Source organism: Somniosus microcephalus, chromosome 9 (assembly GCF_052327205.1).
Source record: "Somniosus microcephalus isolate GS21.2 chromosome 9, FLI_Smic_1.0, whole genome shotgun sequence".
In the NCBI taxonomy this organism is placed as follows: Eukaryota; Metazoa; Chordata; class Chondrichthyes; order Squaliformes; family Somniosidae; genus Somniosus; species Somniosus microcephalus.
The window spans coordinates 213,616,833-213,638,070 of record NC_140995.1 but is presented as its reverse complement, the minus strand read 5'-3'; the positions used below and the strand labels follow the sequence as shown (position 1 = coordinate 213,638,070).

Here is a 21,238-nt window from a genome sequence, read left to right as displayed (position 1 = left end):
ACTCCGTGCGTTTGTATAAAGACTATATAACAACATAACTCTTCCCTCTCCTCCTCCTATTCGTTCCCCGCCCCCGACCTTTGGACAGCCTCATGTTCCAAGGTGCCATGGTCTGCATTCTGGCTGTCCTTCCAACAGTCATAATCCTTATTTTTTTTTTTTTTTTTATTCGTTTATGGGATGTGAGCGTCGCCGGCAAGGCCAGCATTTTTATTGCCCATCCCTAGTTGCCCTCGAGAAGGTGGAGGTGAGCCGCCTTCTTGAACCGCTGCAGTCCGTGTGGTGAAGGTACTCCCACAGTGCTGTTAGGTAGGGAGTTGCAGGATTTTGACCCAGCGACAATATACTTCTAACTCAGGATGGTGTGGGACTTGGAGGGAAACTTGGAGGTGGTGATGTTCCCATGCACCTGCTGCCCTTGTCCTTCTAAGTGGTAGAGGTCGCGGGTTTGGGAGGTGCTGCCAAAGAAGCCTTGTAGACGGTACACACTGCAGACATGGTACACTGGTGGTGGATGAGGTGCCAATCAAGCGGGTTGCTTCCAGGCAAGTGGAGAGTATTCCTTGTGCCTTGTAGATGGTGGAAAGGCTTTGGGGAATCAGGAGGTGAGACACTCATTAGGTAGTAAGTACATTGTACCTGTTGAATAGGACCAGTTTCTGCAGATCCTCATTCGCTATCTCACCTGGGTTCCCCTTATTCTGCACACTATCAGTCACACCAAGCCCGTTCTGAACCTGCAACTCTACGAGATGTGACCAAGCTCTGGAGGATGCTACTCCCCCTTCCTTATGTGTCAGAGTGTCTCCAACTCGCACTCCAGCTCAAGGACTCGGAGCCGGAGACATTCGAGACAGAGACATCTACTGCAGATTTGTTCGCTCAGGAGAGTTTCGCTACAAATTCCAACAAATATGCAGTCCAGACACCCAACCTGATCTGCCATATCGGAGTCTAGATTATTTATATCTACTTTTTAGTTTGTTGCATTTTTTTCTTTTTCTACACACTAACTTGCACTAAGCACTAAAACACTGGAAAAAAAATTAAATGCCTCTATTTATTAGACTACTATCTAAACTTACCAGAAATACACTCAAGACTTGTTCCTGATCTGGAGAAAACAAACACTCACCAGCTACTTCCCTTGTGCTGACGTCACTTTAGGTGCTTTTTTACCTCTCTCCCTGACGCTCGTGCTCACTCATCTCCGGGCTCTACACTAATTGTTCAGATGCTAAAGATACTCGATACTTCTCTCCAATCCTGATCTTAGTTCCCTCGGGTCCTGCCGCTCTTTCTTCTCGGTGCTGATTCTGACGTCACTCTGACATCACTCTTTCAATTTCTGTTTGCGTTTGAGTTGGTCTCGGCTCCTACTGGAGTAGAATTTGAACCCACAATGTTCTGATTCAGAAATTACAGTGCTACCAATTGGGAGAAAGGGGTAAAGAAAGGAAGAATGTACCAAACTAGCCAATTCATACATAAATTTTGCAGCTTAAGTTCCATGAAAGCTGGTTATTCAGGTTTGTCAGAAGCCAGGGTTGAATAAATGGACTTTTCCTTGATACAAGGGAAAAAAAACTTACACATAGAAACTGCAAAAAGAGCCAAGTGAAAAATACTGTAACCATATCAGTCACCTTTTTTAAATAACTTTTTCCAAAGAACTTTAGCAGTCTCCTACAATTAATATTTTTTGAATTATAAGTATATTAGCAGTACAGGAATCATTTGAATACACATGCTAGCATGCAAACAAGTTGATCCTTTCCTGTTTGCAGCTGTATATTACACTCACACTACCGCCCCAATGATATTGGTGCCAGTAAAATACAGAAAAATGTATTTTCACAGGCAAATATACATTTAGCAACTAATGGTGTTCTAGAAGTTCATATTATTCTATCTTTTGTCCTCAGGGCATTATACTCATGATATACTGTCTCTCATGGTCCATAGCAGACAATTAGTTAATTATGATACATTACAAACACTTTTCAAAAGAATAATGCTTATGAAATTTTACAGAGAATAGCTTCGCTTTTTCTTTGTGCATGATTTTTGTCACATCAATCTGGACTGCATCCTGAAAGTCAGCAGCAAATGATTTAATTGTAAACAAACACCCAGGAGAATATTAACTCCACTGTTGTTGATTATAGAACAAACTGCAGAAGTCAGTACACTGCACTGCACAATAACTTGGCATTAGGAACATAGGTAAAGAAGGCAGCCAAGTCAGCCTCTCGAACCTGTTGTGCCATTTTTAGATCATGTCTGATCTGTACCTCAACTCCATCTGTCCACCTTTACTCCATAATCCCTTCATACTCTTAGCTAACAAAAATCTATTGATCTCAGGTCTTGAAAATTTCAATTGACTCAGCATCCACAGCCTTTTGAGGAGACAGTTCTAATTTCCACGATCCTGTGTTAGTGCGTCTTGATCTCACCACTAAAGGGCCTAGCTCTAATTTAAGATTATGCCATGTTCTGAGTTCCCCAACCAAAGGAAATAATTGACCCTATTAAATCCTTTTATCATTTTAAACAACTGTTTGGTCACCCACAACCTTCCAAGCTCAAGGGAATACAAAACAAGTTTATACAACTTAGCCTTATAATTTAACCCTTGAAAGCACTGTGGTGTGCCCCTCCCAAGGGCAATATATCCTCCCGGAGGTGCGGGGCCCAAAACTAAATGCAGTACTCTTGATCAGGTCTGACCAAGGTTCTGTACCACTGAAGCATCACTCCTTCACTTTTGTATTCCAACCCTCTGGAGATAAAGACCAACATTTCATTAGCCTTTTTGTACCTGTGTCCTTGCTTTTCGTGATTTGTGCACATGGAGACCCAAATTGCTTTGTTCTTCCACAATTCCTAGTCTCTCACCATGCACTATTAAGAAAAATATTCTGCTTTGTCTTTCTCAGATCCAAAAAGGTGACCTCACATCAGCTACAGTTTTGCCCACTCACTTAATCTATCATTTATGTCTCTTTGTAACTTCCTGCTCCCATCTAACAACATACTGTACAATATAACTTGCTGTCATCTGGCAACTTTGATATACAACTCTATTCCTTCATCTAAGTCATTGATATACTGTATATGGTGAAAAGTTGAGGCCCTAGTACAGATCCCTGGGGAACGCCAATTGTCACATCCCACCAGAGTGCATTCCCTTTATCCCTATTCTGTATCTCCTACCTCCCAAGCAATGACCAACTCATGTCAGAAGGTTATCTCCAATTCTGTATGCTTTCATTTTTTCCTAATAATCTCGTGTGGAACTTTATCAAATGGCTTCTGGAAGTCAATAAAGAAGTCATCCAAATTCAAATTCAAATCGCTTTATTGGCATGACAAGGTACATCTTATGTTGCCAAAACATCGAAAAACATTCATGGTTGAACACAAAAAATACAGATCTATTCATACAGTGTATAAACAGATATATCCCTGAGTGTATAAATATACATTCATATAATTTGTATATACTCTTTTCTTATATTTAGTGGTTGTCCCTCTGTTTATGGCAAGCTGTAACATAGTGTGCCGCTAAGGTTACACAATTTCTCTCTTCCCCTAGTAGGTATGGGCGTTTTTGGTCATCATTCAAATTTCTGAATTCCGGGCATATTTTTGTGAATTTTGGGTAGAAATTCTCCCTTATGCCCTGATATTTTCTACAAGCTGTGAGGAAGTGCATCTCTGTCTCCACCAGTCCCTGACTGCAGTGAGAGCATATCCTGTCCTCTCTTGGTAGCCGGGTCTGCCTGTATCTACCTTTTTCAATCGCCAGGCTATGTTCACTAAGTCTGTACATTGTCAAGGTTTTTCTCAGTTTGCTATCCTTTACCATGGTCAGGTAATCAGCCATGCTGTATTGTCTGTTTAGGGCCAAGTAGCAATTGAGTTTGTTTTGGGTTTTTGTTGTTTCTGCCCAATATGACAGATATTTTTCCTTTTGCTTAGTGACGATTGTGTTGGGTCGAATTCTTTGTGTTACGCTGTCACTGTCCTGGGGCTGGTTATTGTTAGTAGTTACTTCACTGAGTCCCAGGACTAGTTGACTGAGGGTATTCTTCTTTATGGTCCTCTCTTGGCATTTCAGGGCTTCGTAATGATAGCATTGGGGGTTGCTCATTTCTAGGTGTTTCCAAAATTTGGTGGCTCTTTTTTGGATAGTGATTATTAATGGATATTGGCCTAGTTCTGCCCTGCATGCATTGTTTACGGTTTTCCTTCGAGTCCGGAGGATACTTTTACAGAATTCTGCATGTAGGATCTCAATTGGGTGTTTGTCCCATTTTGCAAATTCTTGTTGTGTTAGCGGTCCCCACACCTCACTGCCATAGAGTGCAATTGGTTCAATTACTGATTTAAAAATTTTGAGCCAAATGCTAATTGGGATTTCTATTTGGATTGATTTTTTAAATGGCATAGAAAGCCCTTCTTTCAGTTCATTCACAGCCAGATGAAAATTTCCCGTAGAACTGATTTTTAAGCCCAAGTATGTGTAGTTAGTGGTTTGTTCAATTTTGGTTGTCCCTAGTGTGAAATTTATTTTGGGTCCCTGATGTCTGGATCTTTGCTGGAACATAAGGACTTTGGTTTTTTGGGGATTTATTGTCAGGGCCCAGGTCTGGCAGAACGACTCCAGCAGATCCAGGTTCTGCTGTAGACCCTCCTTAGTTGGTGACAGCAGAACCAGGTCATCTGCATAGAGGAGGAATTTAACCTTGGATTCATATAGGGTGAGGCCGGGTGCTGTAGATTGTTCAAGTAGTTTTGCCAATTCATTTATGTAAGTATTAAAGAGTGTCGGTGAGATGGGCGAGCCCTGCGTCACCCCCCGCCCGTGGGAAGTATTTTGTTTGTTTGTCTCCAATTTTAACTGCACATTTGTTGTTTGTATACATTGATTTAATTACATCATATGTTGTCCCCCCTACCCTGCTTTCGATAAGTTTATACTACAGTAGTGACCTCCTCAAAAAATTCAAAATCAGACATGACCTACCCTTCACAAATTCATGTTGACACTGATCAGCTCATACTTGTCCAAGTGCTTCAACACTCTGTCCCTGATGATAAATAACAGTAATTTCCCCACAACTAATGCTAAAAATTTACAGGTCTGTAGTTACCTGGTTACATTGTGCTCCAGCGTGCAGCACCATGAAACAGGGTACTTGGATTTGTAGATGGCAACAGAATTTCAGGAATATCAATTCCAATTCCAGAATTTACATCATTCACCCAAGGCCAAAGAGCACATTGCTAACTCTATTTACCACCATATCACTTCACATAATTCACAAATTCCTGTATTTACCAAGATAGCAAGATAAATCCTAAAACCTCAACATGAAATCAATGCTCCTGTTGATAGTTAAACTTTTTTTTTTTTTTTTATAAATGTACAGTATTTTCTTTTTATACATTTAAAAAATATAAGAACATCCACAGCTAAGAACCTGTCACAGATGTATCTTTACAATCTATATTAACGATTTGGAGGAGGGGACCGAGTGTAACATATCAAAGTTTGCAGATGATACTAAGATGGGAGGGAAAGTAGTGAGTGAGGAGGACATAAAAAACCTGCGAAGGGACATAGACAGGCTAAGTAAGTGGGCAGAGATTTGGCAGATGGAATACAATACTGGAAAGTGTGAGGTTATGCACTTTGGCAGGAAAAATCGTAGAGCAAGTTATTATCTTAATGGCAAGAAACTGGAAAGTACCGAAGTACAAAGGGATCTGGGGGTCCTGGTGCACGAAACTCAAAAGGTTAGTATGCAGGTGCAGCAAGTGATTAAGGCGGCCAATGGAATGTTGGCTTTCATTGCTAGGGGGATAGAATATAAAAATAGGGAGGTATTGCTTCAGTTGTACAAGGTATAGGTGAGACCGCACCTGGAATACTGCGTACAGTTTTGGTGTCCATACTTAAGAAAAGACATACTTGCTCTCGAGTCAGTACAAAGAAGGTTCACTCGGTTAATCCCGGGGATGAGGGGATGGACATATGAGGAGAGGTTGAGTAGATTGGGACTCTACTCATTGGAGTTCAGAAGAATGAGAGGCGATCTTATTGAAACATATAAGATTATGAAGGGGTTGGATCGGGTGGATGCGGGGAGGATGTTCCCGATGATGGGTGAAACTAGAACTAGGGGGCATAGTCTTAGAATAAGGGGCTGCTCTTTCAAAACTGAGATGAGGAGGAACTACTTCACTCAGAGGGTGGTAGGTCCATGGAATATGCTGCCCCAAAAAGCTATAGAAGCTACATCGTTACATAAATTTAAAACAGAAATAGACAGTTTCCTAGAAGTAAAGGGAATTAAGGGTTACGGGGAGCGGGCAGGAATTTGGACATGAGTCTAGGTTCGGATCGGACATGGCCCTGTGGGTAGCGGAGCGGGCCCAGGGGCCATGTAACCTGACTCTGCTCCTATTTCATGTGTCTAATTCTGTTAGATTCAGGAGATGGTTCTGTGATAGTAGATTGGCGGTTAGGATCAGATCAGCCATGATCTTATTGAATGGCGGAGCAGGCTCGAGGGGCCGATTGGCCTACTCCTGCTCCTATTTCTTATGTTCTTATGTTAAATTCAGTTTTAATCAGTTCAAGTTTAGATATTTACAAGGCTTTTCCACTGAGTTGCATGGACTCGCTTCACAACAGCAGGTGCAAAAGGATCTCCTTGAAGCACATCTACTCAATCATTAATGGCAGTGAACTAGATGAGTTTACAGATTACAGCCTTTTTTTAAAAAGTCATCACCCTGTACTTTCTATGTAAATACATCTAGACCTTTCTAGACAATATGAAATTGAAATAGTAAGTGTTTTTGTAAACATGTGAAATGGACAAGAATCAGGAGCGACATTTGTCTTGTGGGCCACGGTTTAGGGCCTGTGCATATTACTGGACACCGATACTAAATGCGACTTACTTAATCTGGTGTCAAAATTGCACAAGTACGATTGCGAAAAGGCATGTTTGCAGTAGGTAATATAAAAATAGTTGACAAAAAAAAATGAACTTGCATTTATACAGCGCCTTTTGTAACTTGAGAACGTCTCAAGCGCTTTACAGCCAATGAAGTACTTTTAAGGTGTAGTCACTATTGTAATGTAGGGAAATGCAGCAGCCAATTTGCACATAACAAGATCCCACAAAGAGCAATAAGATTGTTTTTTTTTTAGTGATGATGGTTGAGGGAAAAATATTGGCCAGGACATTGATAGAAAAGCAGGGGCATTCTTCGAATAGTACCATGTGATCTTTTGCATCCACCTAAGAGGGCAGACAGGGTCTCAGTTTACATTACATCTGGAAGACAACACCTCCAACAGTGCAGCACCAGATTATGACCTCCAGTTTCTGGAGTGGGACTTGAACCCATGACCTTCTGACTCAGAAGCGAGACTCATTGAGCCAAGACTGACACTTGATAAATTGATCAGGAATCAGCTATTCCCATTGCGTAGGTGCACTTTCACTGGATTCACTTGAGGTCATGTGCAATTGCACGGGATGCACGGTAATAATGATCCTCCTGACAAATATACTTAGAGAGGGTAGGACTATTTAGGGAAGGAGGAGGGGATCTAATTGTGGAGGATAAATGCATGGCAGAGATATTAAATAAGTATTTCACATCAGTTTTTATAAATTATGGTAGAAGTGTACTAGTGGAGGATGTAGAACAATTGATAGAGCCATGTGTAGGAAATAAATTGGTTCTGAAAGACTTAGCAGAACTCAAGGTGGAAAAAATCACCTTGCCTGGATTCCTTGCACCCTAGGCTTTTGAAAGAAGTCAGAGAGGAAATAGCAGATGGACATAATTTTGCAATCCTCCTAAAGTATGCAAACCATGCTGTGTGACTGCAGAGTATCCAATGCAAGACTCTTGTTCACAAAGAGATAAAAGGATAAACTGGGTAACTAGACCAGTGAGTCTAACATCAGTTATGGGCAAAGTCTTAGGCCTAGAAATTCAGTGGGCTACGCCACCCGTTAGCGCCTTAAGAGGGCGCTAAGTGGGTGGGACGCCACTGGCCACGCCTCCCGCTAGATTTAGCGGGACGCTAATGGCGGCGCTACCGATGACGTCATCGGTGTGCGCAGCGCCCCGCTACCGCCCCGATCGCGAAATTTAGTAGCACCCCCTGCTTTAACACCGGTCGCAAACTCAGGGGGCCCTACCTGTGCCGGTAGAGGCAGAGGTGCGGGGCGGCCATTTTTTTTGCTGGCCGCCTGCCAGCACCTCTCTGCGCCGCCGTCCCCGGCCTCCTGAGGCACCCCCCCCCCGTGCCGGCTGTGTCCCAAGAGCCCGGCACTTCTCCTCGGTGCCAGGCTCTTTTGCCGGCACTCGCGCTCTTCGAGCACGCTGCAGCAGGCCCCTCCCCTTTAAGAAGGGGAGGAAGGCCTGCAGTACCGCAGCGCGCCGTGCCGCAGCGTGTGGCACTGCGGCGCGTTGCGATCTTCAGCTGCAGCGCCCCAAGATGGATGCGGGGCGCCCCCCCGTAGCGCCGCGCTTCCCTCTGGGGCGCTCAAACTGAATTTGCGGTGGGTGGCCGCGACTACTTCCGGCGCCCTGGCGCCCCATTTCTAGGCCATAAACTCCATAATTCAAGATAAAGTTAGCAGCCATTTAGAAAGCCATGCGCTAATCAAGGACAACCAGCACAGATTTCTCAAAGGCAAAGTCTGTTTGACAAATTTAAGAGAGTTTTTTTTTGAAGAAGTGACTGGATAGTTCATGGAAATAGTAGATGTAGTGTATAAAGTTTTTCAGAAGGCATTCGATATGATGTCTCACAAGAGGCTTGTTAGAAAAATGCAGGCGTAAGGTACCAGAGGAAATATTAGTGTGGATAGAAAGCTAGTCGACAGACAGGAAATGGGTTTTGCTCGGACTGAAGGGTTGAAAGTGCTGGGTGCACTTTTGTTATTGGCACATATAATGATCAGGACTTGCGTAAGGGAAAAAAGTCTCAAAATTGGTTGATGACAAAAGTAGATGTGCAGAGAAGGCGGCAGGTGCAATTTAATGTGGGTAATGTGGGGTTGTTCTGCTTAGAGCAGAGAAGGTTAAGTGGTGATTTAATAGAGGTGTTCAAAATCATGAAGGGTTTTGCTAGAGTAAACAAGGAGAAACTGTTTCCAATGGCAGAAGGGTCGGTAACCAGAGGACACAGATTTACAGTAATTGGCAAAAGAACCAGAGGCTTGATGAGCTGGGGTTTTTTTTTTAAAAACACAGCGAGTTACGATGATCTGGAATTCACTGCCTGAAAGGGTGGTGGAAGCAGATTCTATAGTAACTTTCAAAACGGAAGTGGATAAATACCTGAAAGGAAAAAATTGCAGGGCTATGGGGAAAGGGCAGGCAAGTGGGACTAACAGATCTTTCAAAGAGCTGGCACGATGGGCCAAACGGCCTTCTGTGCTGTAGGATTCCAAATAAGAGATCATATATTTTGGGAAGAAAAACAAGAAATGGGAGTATACACTTAATGGAAAGACAATGAAGGATATGGGGTGAACACAGACACCTCAGGGTTCAATTGTATAATTTCCTGAAAAGACATGCAGATAGATAAAAGTCATAAATAAAGACCAACAGAATTCTAGGTTTTATAAATGGGGACTAGAGTACAAGGCTAAAGAAGTAATCATTTTTTATGAAAAAATGTTGATGCCACAGTTAAGAGTACCGTGTACAGTTTTGGGTGCCCCATTATAGCAAAAACAACTTGTATTTACATAGCACCTTTAATATAGTAAAATGTCCCAAGGCACTTCAAAACAGCATTCTCAGATAGAATCCGTCATTGAGCCACATTAGCAGATGTTAGACCAGGTGACCAAAAACCTGGTCAAAAAGGTAGCTTTTAAAGGAACGTCTTAAAAGGTGACAAAATGCTTGGTTAAAGAGGTGGGGAGTACAGACAATCTTCAAGGAGGAGAGGGAGGTGGAGAGGCAAAGTATTTGAGAGTGGAAATTCCAGAGTTTGGGGATCACACAGCTTAAGGCACAGCCACCAACGGCAGGGCAAGAAGGTGGGGGTGGGAAGGAAACACAGAATGCCCGAATCAGACAAACACAGAGTTCTGGGCAGGGTTGTTGGAGCTTACAGAAATAGGGATGGGCAAGGCCATTAAAAGGTTTAAACATGAGGATGAACATTTTAAATTGGAAGTGTTGTGGGTCTGGAGCCATTGTAGCTCAGCGAGGACAGGAGTGATGGGAGAGAAGGACTTGATATGGGATAGAATATAGGCAACAGAGATCTGAATGATGTGAAGTCTACAGAGCATGGAGGATTGGAAGCCAGCCTGGAGAGCGGTCGGGCCTGGAAGTGAAAGGATGAGAGTTTCAGCAGCAGATGGTGAGAACCTAGGAATTGTAGAGAAGTCGAGAGATTTGGGTGTCCAAGTACACATTAAAAGTCAGTAAATAGGTACAAAAAGGCTAATGGAATGTTGGCCATTTCAAGGAGTCTGGATTGAAAGGGGCGGAAGTTACGCTTCAGTTATGTTGAGCCTTGGTTAGACGCTTTCTGGAGCTTTGGGCACCGCAGCTCAGGAAAGATTTAATGGCCTTGGAGGGAGTGCAGCACAGAATCACCAGAACTATACCAGAGCTCAGAGGGTTAAATTATGAGGACAGGATGCATAAACTTGGCTTGTATTCCTTGAGTATAGGAGATTAAGGGGCGATTTGATCGAGGTGTTTAAAATGTTAAAAGGATTTGATAGGGTAGATACAGAGAAACTATTTCCTCTGGTGGTAGAAATCAAGAACAAGGCAGCAAAATCTTAAAATTAGAGCTCGGCCATTCAGGAAACACTTTTTCATACAAAGGGTAGAAGAAGTTTGGAACTTTCTCCCCCAAAAGCTGTGGCTGCTGGATCAATTGGAGCTTTCAAGACTGAGATCAATAGATTTTTGTTTGGTAAAGGTATCAAAGGATGTGGAGCAAGGGCAGGAAAATGGAGCGGAGCTGAGCTGCAGATCAGCCATGATCTAATTGAATGGCAGAGCAGGTCTGAATGTCTTACTCCTATTCCTATGTTCCAGATGGGCTGAGGCAGGGGTGGAGGCGCACAGTGCAAGAGGTGGAAGTAGAAAGGATATTAAAGCCATACAGAGTGTACAGTGCAGATTTACCAAAATTGTAAACTATAGTCAGGAGTAGAATCTTGAGATATTGGGACGATTTCCACTTGCATAGAGAAGACTGATATACCTATCAATTCCTCCAATAAAAGGCGAAGAGTTACGAAGGTGACTAAAGGTTTTTATTGACTAAATAACAGAGCCCACTCTCGTGGGTGATCCGATCCAAGCAGGAGGAATACCAGCCAGTCGCTCACCTTTATACCTGGCCTGGTGGGTGGAGCCAAGGCGGAGTCGGCAGTGGTCATCCCAGGTATAGCAGTGTGGCAAGAGGCGACCTCGTACCGTGATACAATAGTGGTCAGTGATACAGTTATAACGAACAGTGGTGAACAGTGCTAACTACTAACAGTGATACGATAGTGAACGTGGTTTACCACATTCACCCCTTGTTTAGAATTAAGTCCGGCGGGGTGAAGTGTACTACCAATTCTGGTAGGTCAGTCTGTCCGGAGGCTTCGTAAGCCTCTCCGATCGCCGCAGCGGTGGTGTTGCCTTATCCGGTGCTGGTGCCTTATCCGGTGTTGATGCTGGTGTTTGCGTGGTCGGCGAGGGCTCGTGGGGTTCCGGCATGCCGTCTACCTGGACTGAGGTTGGGGGGGGTGGTGGCGGTGTTTCCGGATCGGCTGAGGGTGCGAGGTCTCGTAGGGAGACAGTGTCCTCCCGCCCGTCTGGGTACGCCACGTAGGCGTACTGGGGGTTGGCGTGCAGGAGGTTCACCCTCTCGACCAGGGGGTCCGTTTTATGGGTCCTCACGTGTTTCCGCAGCCAGACCGGCCCCGGGGCGGTCAGCCAGGTTGGTAGAGTGGTTCCCGTAGTCGACTTCCTGGGGAAAACGAACATTCGTTCATGGGGGGTGGTGTTAGTGGCCGTGCAAAGTAATGACCGGATGGAGTGCAGCGCTGTCGGGAGGACTTCTTGCCAGCGGGAGGTTGGGAGGCCCTTAGACTTTAAGGCTAAGAGGACGGCCTTCCATACCGTCGCGTTCTCTCTTTCCACCTGACCGTTACCTCTGGGGTTGTAGCTGGTGGTCCTGCTTGCTGCAATACCTCTCTCTAGGAGGAATTGCCGGAGTTCCTCGCTCATGAAGGAGGAGCCCCGGTCGCTGTGTATATAGTTCGGGAACCCGAACAAGGCGAAGAGGGCATTCAGGCACTTAATGACCGTGCTACTGGTCATGTCGGGGCAGGGGAAGGCAAAGGGGAAACGGGAGTACTCATCAACGATGTTGAGGAAGTACACATTACGGTCAGAGGACGGGAGGGGCCCCTTAAAGTCGATGCTCAGGCGCTCGAAGGGGCGGGTGGCCTTGATCAGGCTTGCTCGGTCCGGCCTATAGAAGTGCGGTTTGCACTCCGCACAGGTCTGGCAGTTCCTGGTCATGGTCCTGACCTCCTCGATGGAGTAGGTCAGGTTGCGGGCCTTAATGAAATGGTAGAGTCTGGTGACTCCGGGGTGGCAGAGCTGGTCGTGGAGGGTCTGAAGCCTATCGATATGCGCGCTGGCGCATGTCATTCGTGAAAGGGCATCAGGGGATTCGTTCAGCTTGCCTGGCCGGTACAAGATCTCATAATCGTAGGTGGAGAGCTCGATTCTCCATCTCAAAATCTTGTCATTCTTGATTTTGCCCTTCAGCTTGTTATTAAACATGAAAGCCACCGAACGCTGGTCGGTGAGGAGGGTAAATCGTTTGCCTGCCAGGTAGTGCCTCCAGCGCCGTACTGCCTCCACGATCGCCTGGGCCTCTTTCTCGACCGACGAATGTCGGATCTCGGGGCCCTGTAGGGTCCTTGAGAAGAAGGCCACTGGCCTCCCCTCCTGGTTTAGGGTGGCGGCTAAGGCGAAGTCGGATGCGTCGCTCTCCACCTGAAAGGGGATGGACTCGTCCACTGCGTGCATCGTGGCCTTGGCTATGTCTCCCTTAATGAGGGAGAAGGCCGCGCACGCCTCCTCCGTGAGGGGGAAGGAAGTGGCTTTCAGGAGGGGTCTGGCTTTGTCCGCGTAATTGGGTACCCATTGGGCATAGTAGGCGAAAAGCCCCAGGGTTCTCCTAAGTGCTTTAGGGCAGTGGGGGAGGGGTAGCTCCATGAGGGGGCGCATTCTTTCGGGGTCGGGGCCGATGATTCCGTTCTCCACTACGCAGCCGAGGATGGCAAGGCGCGTGGTGTTAAACACGCATTTCTCCTTATTGTAGGTGAGGTTCAGCCGTTGGGCCGTACGGAGGAATTTCTCCAGATTCGCGTCATGTTCCTGCCGGTCGCGGCCGCAGATAGTGACGTTATCTAGGTAGGGGAATGTAGCCTGCAGTTCGTTCTGGTCAACCATCTGGTCCATCTCCCTTTGGAAGACCGAGACCCCATTAGTGACACCGAAGGGGACCCTAAGGAAGTGGTATAGGCGCCCATTCGCCTCAAAGGCGGTATACTGGCGGTCCTCAGGGTGGATAGGGAGTTGGTGGTAGGCCGACTTCAGGTCGATGGTCGAGAATACTTTATACTGTGCAATCTGATTGACCATGTCAGATATGCGGGGGAGGGGGTATGCGTCCAGCTGGGTATATCTGTTTATGGTCTGGCTGTAGTCGATGACCAGGCGGTTTTTATCGCCGGTCTTTACGACTACGACCTGGGCACGCCAGGGGCTGCTGCTCCCCTCGATAATGCCCTCTTTCAGGAGGCGCCGCACCTCAGAGCTAATGAAGGCTCTGTCCCCGGCGCTATACCGCCTGCTTTTGGTAGCGACGGGTTTGCAGTCAGGGGTAAGGTTAGCAAACAGAGAGGGTGGCGGGACCTTGAGGGTGGAGAGGCTGCAGGTGTTACGCGGTGGGCGGTTTAACGTTTGCTGGTTGTTGACTGTGAGTGGGGGGAGGGGTCCACCGTATGCTAGGGTTACGCTTTGGAGGTGGGATTGGAAGTCCAGCCCTAGTAGGACGGCAGCGCAGAGATGGGGGAGGACGAGGAGTTTAAAGTTTTTATACTCCGTGCCCTTAACCGACAGGGTCACGACACAGTAGCCGCTGATGTCCGTGGCGTGGGACCTCGATGCCATCGAGATTCGGCTGCGCGTTGGTAGGACAGAGAGGGAGTAGTGGCTCACCGTGTCTGGGTGGATGAAGCTCTCCGTGCTTCCGCTGTCGAACAGGCAGGTCGTGGCGTGGCCGTTCACTTTGATGTCCATCATTGACTTGGACAGATGGTGCGGGCGGGCTTGGTCCAGGGTGACGGAAGCTAGTGTGTAGCTGAGCGAGTCGTTGTCATCTGCGGGCGAGGCGGTCGGGCGTGGTGAGTAAAATGGCGTCTCCCACGAGGTAGGGCCCCATGAGGCACTATTGGGGTCGGTTGCCTTAATCAAAGATGGCCGCCCCCATGACTCATGTGTGGGGATGCTGGCCTCAGTTGCCCTAAACGAAGATGGCCGCCCCCATGACTCATGTGTGGGGATGCTGGCCTCAGTTGCCATAAACAAAGATGGCCGCCCCCATGACTCATGTGTGGGGATGCTGGCCTCAGTTGCCCTAAACGAAGATGGCCGCCCCCATAGTTCGCATGCGGCACTGCTGGCCTCTGAGGATCCGCTCCTGCAGGCCTTGGAGAAGTGGCCTTTCTTCAGGCAGGTTTTACATATGGAGTTCTTGGCTGGGCAGCGCGACCTCGGGTGCTTCTCCTGGCCACAAAAAAAACAGCCGGCGGCCCGATCGCGGATGCCCGATGTCGGGGCCGGTGCCGGGGGTGGCGGGGCCGGTCGGGTCCGGGACGCCGACGCAGAGGTAGGTCCCGGGGGCGGCGCTGGGAAGGGTGCTGTGGTAGGGGTCGGGCCCGAGTCCCAGGGTCGCGAGCAGTACCTGGTGAATGCTTCCTGATCTTGGTGGGCCACTTCCAGGGAGATAGCGAGGGCTTCAGCTTTTTCCATGCTGAGGTCTTTAGCTTCCAGCAGTCTTTGCCGTGAGTACTCGGACCGTAGGCCTTTCAGGAATGCGTCGCGGATATTATCTTCAGTATTTTCGGCTGCCGACACCGATTTAAACTCACAGTTCCTGGCGAGTGCATATAGCGCCTGTGAGAATTCGGCTACTGATTCTCCTGGCTGTTGCGGCCGTGATCTTAGGAGGTGCCTAGCGTACATGTAGTTTACCGGGGTCCGGTACTTCTGTTTCAGCAGGTTGATGGCGGTCTCGTAGGTAGTCATGTCCTCGATGAGAGTGTATACTCTCGGGCTCAGTTGTGCCTGCAGGACACTTAGTTTGGATGCCTGAGGGACGCTGGATTCTCTCAGGTATGATTCGAAGCAGACCAGCCAGTGTTTAAAGTCTGCGGCTGAGTTTGCTGCTCGTGGGTTCAGGTCCAGGTACGGCGGTCTGAGGGCTCGCAGCCAAGCTGGCTGGTGTGGCTGTGCTCCTGGGAGCTGCGCTGGTGGCTCCTCCGCCGGTTGTGACTCGTTGTCGGACATCATTAAATTTAGTCAATAAAATTGATATACCTATCAATTCCTCCAATAAAAGGCGAAGAGTTACGAAGGTGACTAAAGGTTTTTATTGACTAAATAACAGAGCCCACTCTCGTGGGTGATCCGATCCAAGCAGGAGGAATACCAGCCAGTCGCTCACCTTTATACCTGGCCTGGTGGGTGGAGCCAAGGCGGAGTCGGCAGTGGTCATCCCAGGTATAGCAGTGTGGCAAGAGGCGACCTCGTACCGTGATACAATAGTGGTCAGTGATACAGTTATAACGAACAGTGGTGAACAGTGCTAACTACTAACAGTGATACGATAGTGAACGTGGTTTACCACAAAGACTAAGAGGATTTAATAGAGGTTTTTAAATTAATTAAGTGTTTTGATAGAATGAATAGGGGAAAAACGATTTCCTCTGCTTGGGAAGCCAGTGATGAAGGGTCATCAATTTAAAATGATCACTAAGAGAATGATGAGAGGTTAGGATAAAATTATTTTACAAAGAGTTGTTGGAGCATGAAAATCTTTGTCATAGGGAATGGCTGGAATGCTCTAGCAGACATAATAGGCTAAATGGCCTTCTGCTGTGAACTTCTAAGATTATGGCTAATGCCATTAATGATTTAGGTATGCTGAAATTCGATCCCCCTGCCCTGCGTCAGGAGTGTCAAATGTGCAGCCTGCTAGCCCTGTCAATCTGTCCCTCAAAGCCCAGGCAACTCAGTCCTATTTACACTTGTATTTCTTATTTTATGGCTGTCCTGTTTGAATTTTATGATCCGTGAGCTTGAAGAGGGCTGTTTTTAGCACTATTTCCATAATGGATAAATACTAAATCTGGACACTAGGATCTGTTAGTGTCAGGCATTGATATATACTGAATTTAACAGGAAAATAGATTTAACCTTTATTTGTGTCCCTCAGGCTCCATGGTATGTACCTATGTGACACCAAAGACAAAACCTGTACCACCCTGTCAATGTCATCCTACTTTGTCCACTCGTCAAGTGATGTACAAAGGTTTCTGAAGTATTCATACACACAAGGATTCAATAATAACTTTCAAAAGGGAAACATTTGCAGGGCTATGGGGAAAGGGCAGGGGATTGGGGATAATTGAATAGCTCTTTCAAACAGCTGGCTCAGGCATGATGGGCCAAATGGCCTGCTTCTGAGCTGTATGATTCTATATCCATTATATGAAATGACCAGGAGAAACTATTGGGGGGGGGGGGCACAATTGGGTTACCCAGTACAATACCCTTACTTAACCCAAAATAACCATATTTGTGATGCACAATTTGTATAACTTCACTCGAGAGAAAGATCTACATAATTTTCACTTGTGTCTGCCACTCACAAATTACAAGTCTAGCACATTTCTCAAATTAAACTCAGCAATCAATACACCAATGCTTCTGAACAATTCTTAAAATGTTTCAAAGTCAAATGGCACACCAAAATATTATCCAACAGCAACTGAACACGACAGTGCCTGGTTTGGGTTATACATGCATTGGTAATAATTTTCCAAAACTCCCTGGACTCGGCAAAGGTCCCGGCAGACTGGAAAACTGCTAATGTAACACCCTTATTTAAAAAGGGCAGTAGACAGAAGGCTGGAAACTATAGACCGGTTAGCCTAACATCTGTGGTAGGTAAAATTTTGGAGTCCATTATTAAGGAGACAGTAACAGGACATTTGGATAATCATAATTTAATAAGACAAAGTCAGCATGGTTTTATGAAGGGGAAGTCATGTTTGACAAATTTGCTGGAGTTCTTTGAGGAAGTAACATATAGGGTGGATAAAGGGGAACCAGTGGACGTAGTGTATTTAGACTTCCAAAAGGCATTTGACAAGGTGCCACACAAAAGATTATTGCTTAAGATAAAAAAATCACAGGATTGGGGGTAATATTCTGGCATGGATAGAGGATTGGCTATCTAACAGAAGGCAGAGAGTTGGGATAAATGGTTCATTCTCAGACTGGCAATCAGTAACTAGTGGTGTTCCGCAGGGGTCAGTGCTGGGTCCCCAACTCTTTACAATCTATATTAACGATTTGGAGGAGGGGACCGAGTGTAACATATCAAAGTTTGCAGATGATACTAAGATGGGAGGGAAAGTAGTGAGTGAGGAGGACATAAAAAACCTGCAAGGGGACATCGACAGGCTAAGTAAGTGGGCAGAGATTTGGCAGATGGAATACAATACTGGAAAGTGTGAGGTTATGCACTTTGGCAGGAAAAATCGTAGAGCAAGTTATTATCTTAATGGCAAGAAACTGGAAAGTACTGAAGTACAAAGGGATCTGGGGGTCCTGGTGCACGAAACTCAAAAGGTTAGTATGCAGGTGCAGCAAGTGATTAAGAAGGCCAATGGAATGTTGGCTTTCATTGCTAGGGGGATAGAATATAAAAATAGGGAGGTATTGCTTCAGTTGTACAAGGAATTGGTGAGACCACACCTGGAATACTGCGTACAGTTTTGGTGTCCATACTTAAGAAAGGACATACTTGCTCTCGAGTCAGTACAAAGAAGGTTCACTCGGTTAATCCCGGGGATGAGGGGATGGACATATGAGGAGAGGTTGAGTAGATTGGGACTCTACTCATTGGAGTTCAGAAGAATGAGAGGCGATCTTATTGAAACATATTAAGATTGTGAAGGGATTGGATCGGGTGGATGCGGGGAGGATGTTCCCGATGATGGGTGAAACTAGAACTAGGGGGCATAGTCTTAGAATAAGGGGCTGCTCTTTCAAAACTGAGATGAGGAGGAACTACTTCACTCAGAGGGTGGTAGGTCCATGGAATATGCTGCCCCAAAAAGCTGTAGAAGCTACATCATTACATAAATTTAAAACAGAAATAGACAGTTTCCTAGAAGTAAAGGGAATTAAGGGTTACGGGGAGCGGGCAGGAATTTGGACATGAGTCTAGGTTCGGATCGGTCATGGCCCTGTGGGTAGCGGAGCGGGCCCAGGGGCCGTGTAGCCTGATCCTGCTCCTATTTCGTGTGTCTAATTCTGTTAGATTCAGGAGATGGTTCTGTGATAGTGGATTGGCAGTTAGGATCAGATCAGCCATGATCTTATTGAATGGCGGAGCAGGCTCGAGGGGCCGATTGGCCTACTCCTGCTCCTATTTCTTATGTTCTTATATCAAAGATAGCCAGGATATCACTTTTTGCAGCCAAGTTCTTTGATGACCGATGAGACCTATTTTTGCTCAAAATGAGTGTCCGCAGATTGAACAGTGAATGCTGGACACACCGGGTTGGAAATCCTCATCTGGGGTTTGACAGGCTTCATAGTAGGAGGCGTCTTCATGGATAGCTTTTCGTCATGGTTTCTCATATTGAGGAAGCTGTTCCCACTTATGGACGTCTATTTTACACTAATACACACATTCATATTTATATTTATAAAATGCATGATTGAGATGTGCTTTGGTTATGACTCTTGTGCGTGTGAATAGCTGCAGCCAACCCTTGGGTTACATAGCAGTTGGTCACCTCGAATAACCCCAGACGAACTGTCCGCACCATCGCCAATGTGCGCAGTTGTTTTAGGAATCACTGTGGCCGCTCCTGGGTTCAGTCTACACACACACACTGCATCGCAGGCCGGCTCGGTCCGCCAAGTTATAGATAAACCCGAATCAGCACAGCAGCCACCCGACTCGACGACGCCGACACCACTCGGGAGTGAAGACACCAGCAACAGCATTATTATTATAATAGGTCAACACTCACCGGCCCCACCATCTGGCTCCACAAACCGGGCTCCGGTACCGCCTCGACGTCGCGAAGAGAGAGGGCGTAAAAATAAAAAACCGAGAGGAGCCGGGCCTGCTTTGCCTCCCCTCGTCCCGGCCGGCCGCCTGAGGCCATATTTCCGCGATTGCGAGGCCGGCGGGCAGGACTCGCTGCTGCTCACCTGTCACCCGCTGACGTCATGCGCTTTACCTGCCGGCGGCGGGGCTCCTGGACCGACGGATGGAAGGGGGCGGGGCCAGAGAACAATGACAACACGCAGCAGCAACGCCGGGCCTCGAGCCCGCTCCTTCCCGGGCGCAACAACCGAGCCTCGCGCTCACAATGAGCTTTGTTTGATTTTTTTAAAATAAGAGAGAGTAACTGCCAGCTCGATTGCGCGTGCGCACGTCTAGACGTCTGGGTTTGCCCTCCGGCGATTGGTCGCTGGAGACTCGGCAGGTGCACGGCGCTGTCGGAGGGGCCGATAAACCGCGGCCCCGTCAGCCCGCTCAGGTGGACGTGAAAGATCCCACGGCCACTATTTTGAAGACGAACAGGGGAGTCGGTGTCCTGAAGCCAATATTTATTCACCCAGGCAGTGGTGAACCTGTGGAATTCTCGACCATAGAAGACAGTAGAGGCCAATTCATTAAATATATTCAAGAAGGAGTTAGATATATTTCTTAAGGCTAAAGGAATCAAGGGGTATGGGGAGAAAGCAGGGACAGGGTTTGGATGATCAACCATGATCTCATTAAATGGGAGCAGGCTTGAGGGGCCGAATGGCCTACTCCTGCTCCTATCTTCTATGTTTCTATCCTATCTTCTATGTTTCTATCCCCTCAACCAGCACCACCAAAAAAACAGATGATCTGGTCATTTATCACATTGGTTAGCTTGCTGTGAGCCAATTGGTTGCCAGCGTTTCCCACATCAGAACAGTGACTACGCGTCTAAAAGTACTGCATTGGCAGCAAAGCGCTTTGGGACATCCGGTGGTCCTGAAAGGTGCTGTATAAATTTTTTAAAATTTATTAGTTCCTGGGATGTGGGCGTCGCCAGCAAGGCCAGCATTTATTGCCCGTTCCTAATTGCCCTAGAGAAGGTGGTGGTTGTAAAGTCCGCGCCTCAATAATACACGGACTTCAGGAGAACAGTTTAACAGGTATTTTACTGAACAAGAGGCAGCTTGAAACTGAAACTACAGAAGCCTGCTAGGGCCTTTTATACAGGGGTGGTCACTGCCGGTACTGCAGTTTAAGACCAGTTATTCCCTTAAAGGTACATACACAACAATTCCTCCCCTTTTAGATAAACAGTACATAACATTCATTTAACAACTAAATAATAACTAATTACAATTACAATTTTCTCAGTAATATATACATCAACTGAAATAGTCATTTATAAGTTCAGTCTTTGAGGAGGCTTCCTGATCCGGACTGGATAGCGCCTTTCTCGAGTATCCTGTTCTGGCGGTGGAGTCCATTCTGGCTCATTGTCATTGGTTGGTTCGTCAGCTTCCAATACCCCTGCTTCTGAGGTAGACGCAATCTGTACTTCGGGCTCATTACCAGGTGCACATGCTTGTGGTACAGGTTTGGCTTGTTCCTGGGACTCTAGAATCTGGTCAGCATAGCATCTCACGATGCTCTCTCCAACATCCACTGTGTACATTAGTGGTCCCTGCTGTGTGCATATCATGCCTGGCTGCCATTTTTCTGTAAAGTAGTCGTGGGCCAAGACTGGTTGCCCTATCTTGAAGCTCCTGGTTGGCTTCTCATTTATGTACTGGAACTGCTTAT

General features: G+C 46.6%; 1 protein-coding gene across 2 annotated transcripts in view; it reads right to left on the bottom strand.

Annotated features, from left to right (window-relative positions):
* Positions 1-19,801, bottom strand: part of tmem87b (transmembrane protein 87B) — an 82,651-nt gene extending 62,850 nt beyond the window's left edge. The window contains exon 1 of one of the 2 annotated variants that reach the window (XM_085997872.1): positions 19,431-19,801. In XM_085997872.1, the coding sequence (XP_085853998.1) occupies positions 19,431-19,568 (138 nt within the window). In that variant the 5' untranslated portion in view covers positions 19,569-19,801. The remainder of the gene's footprint in view (positions 1-19,430) is intronic. The other variant, XM_085997871.1, reaches the window with a different exon arrangement.
* Between the last annotated feature and the right edge of the window lie 1,437 nt (positions 19,802-21,238).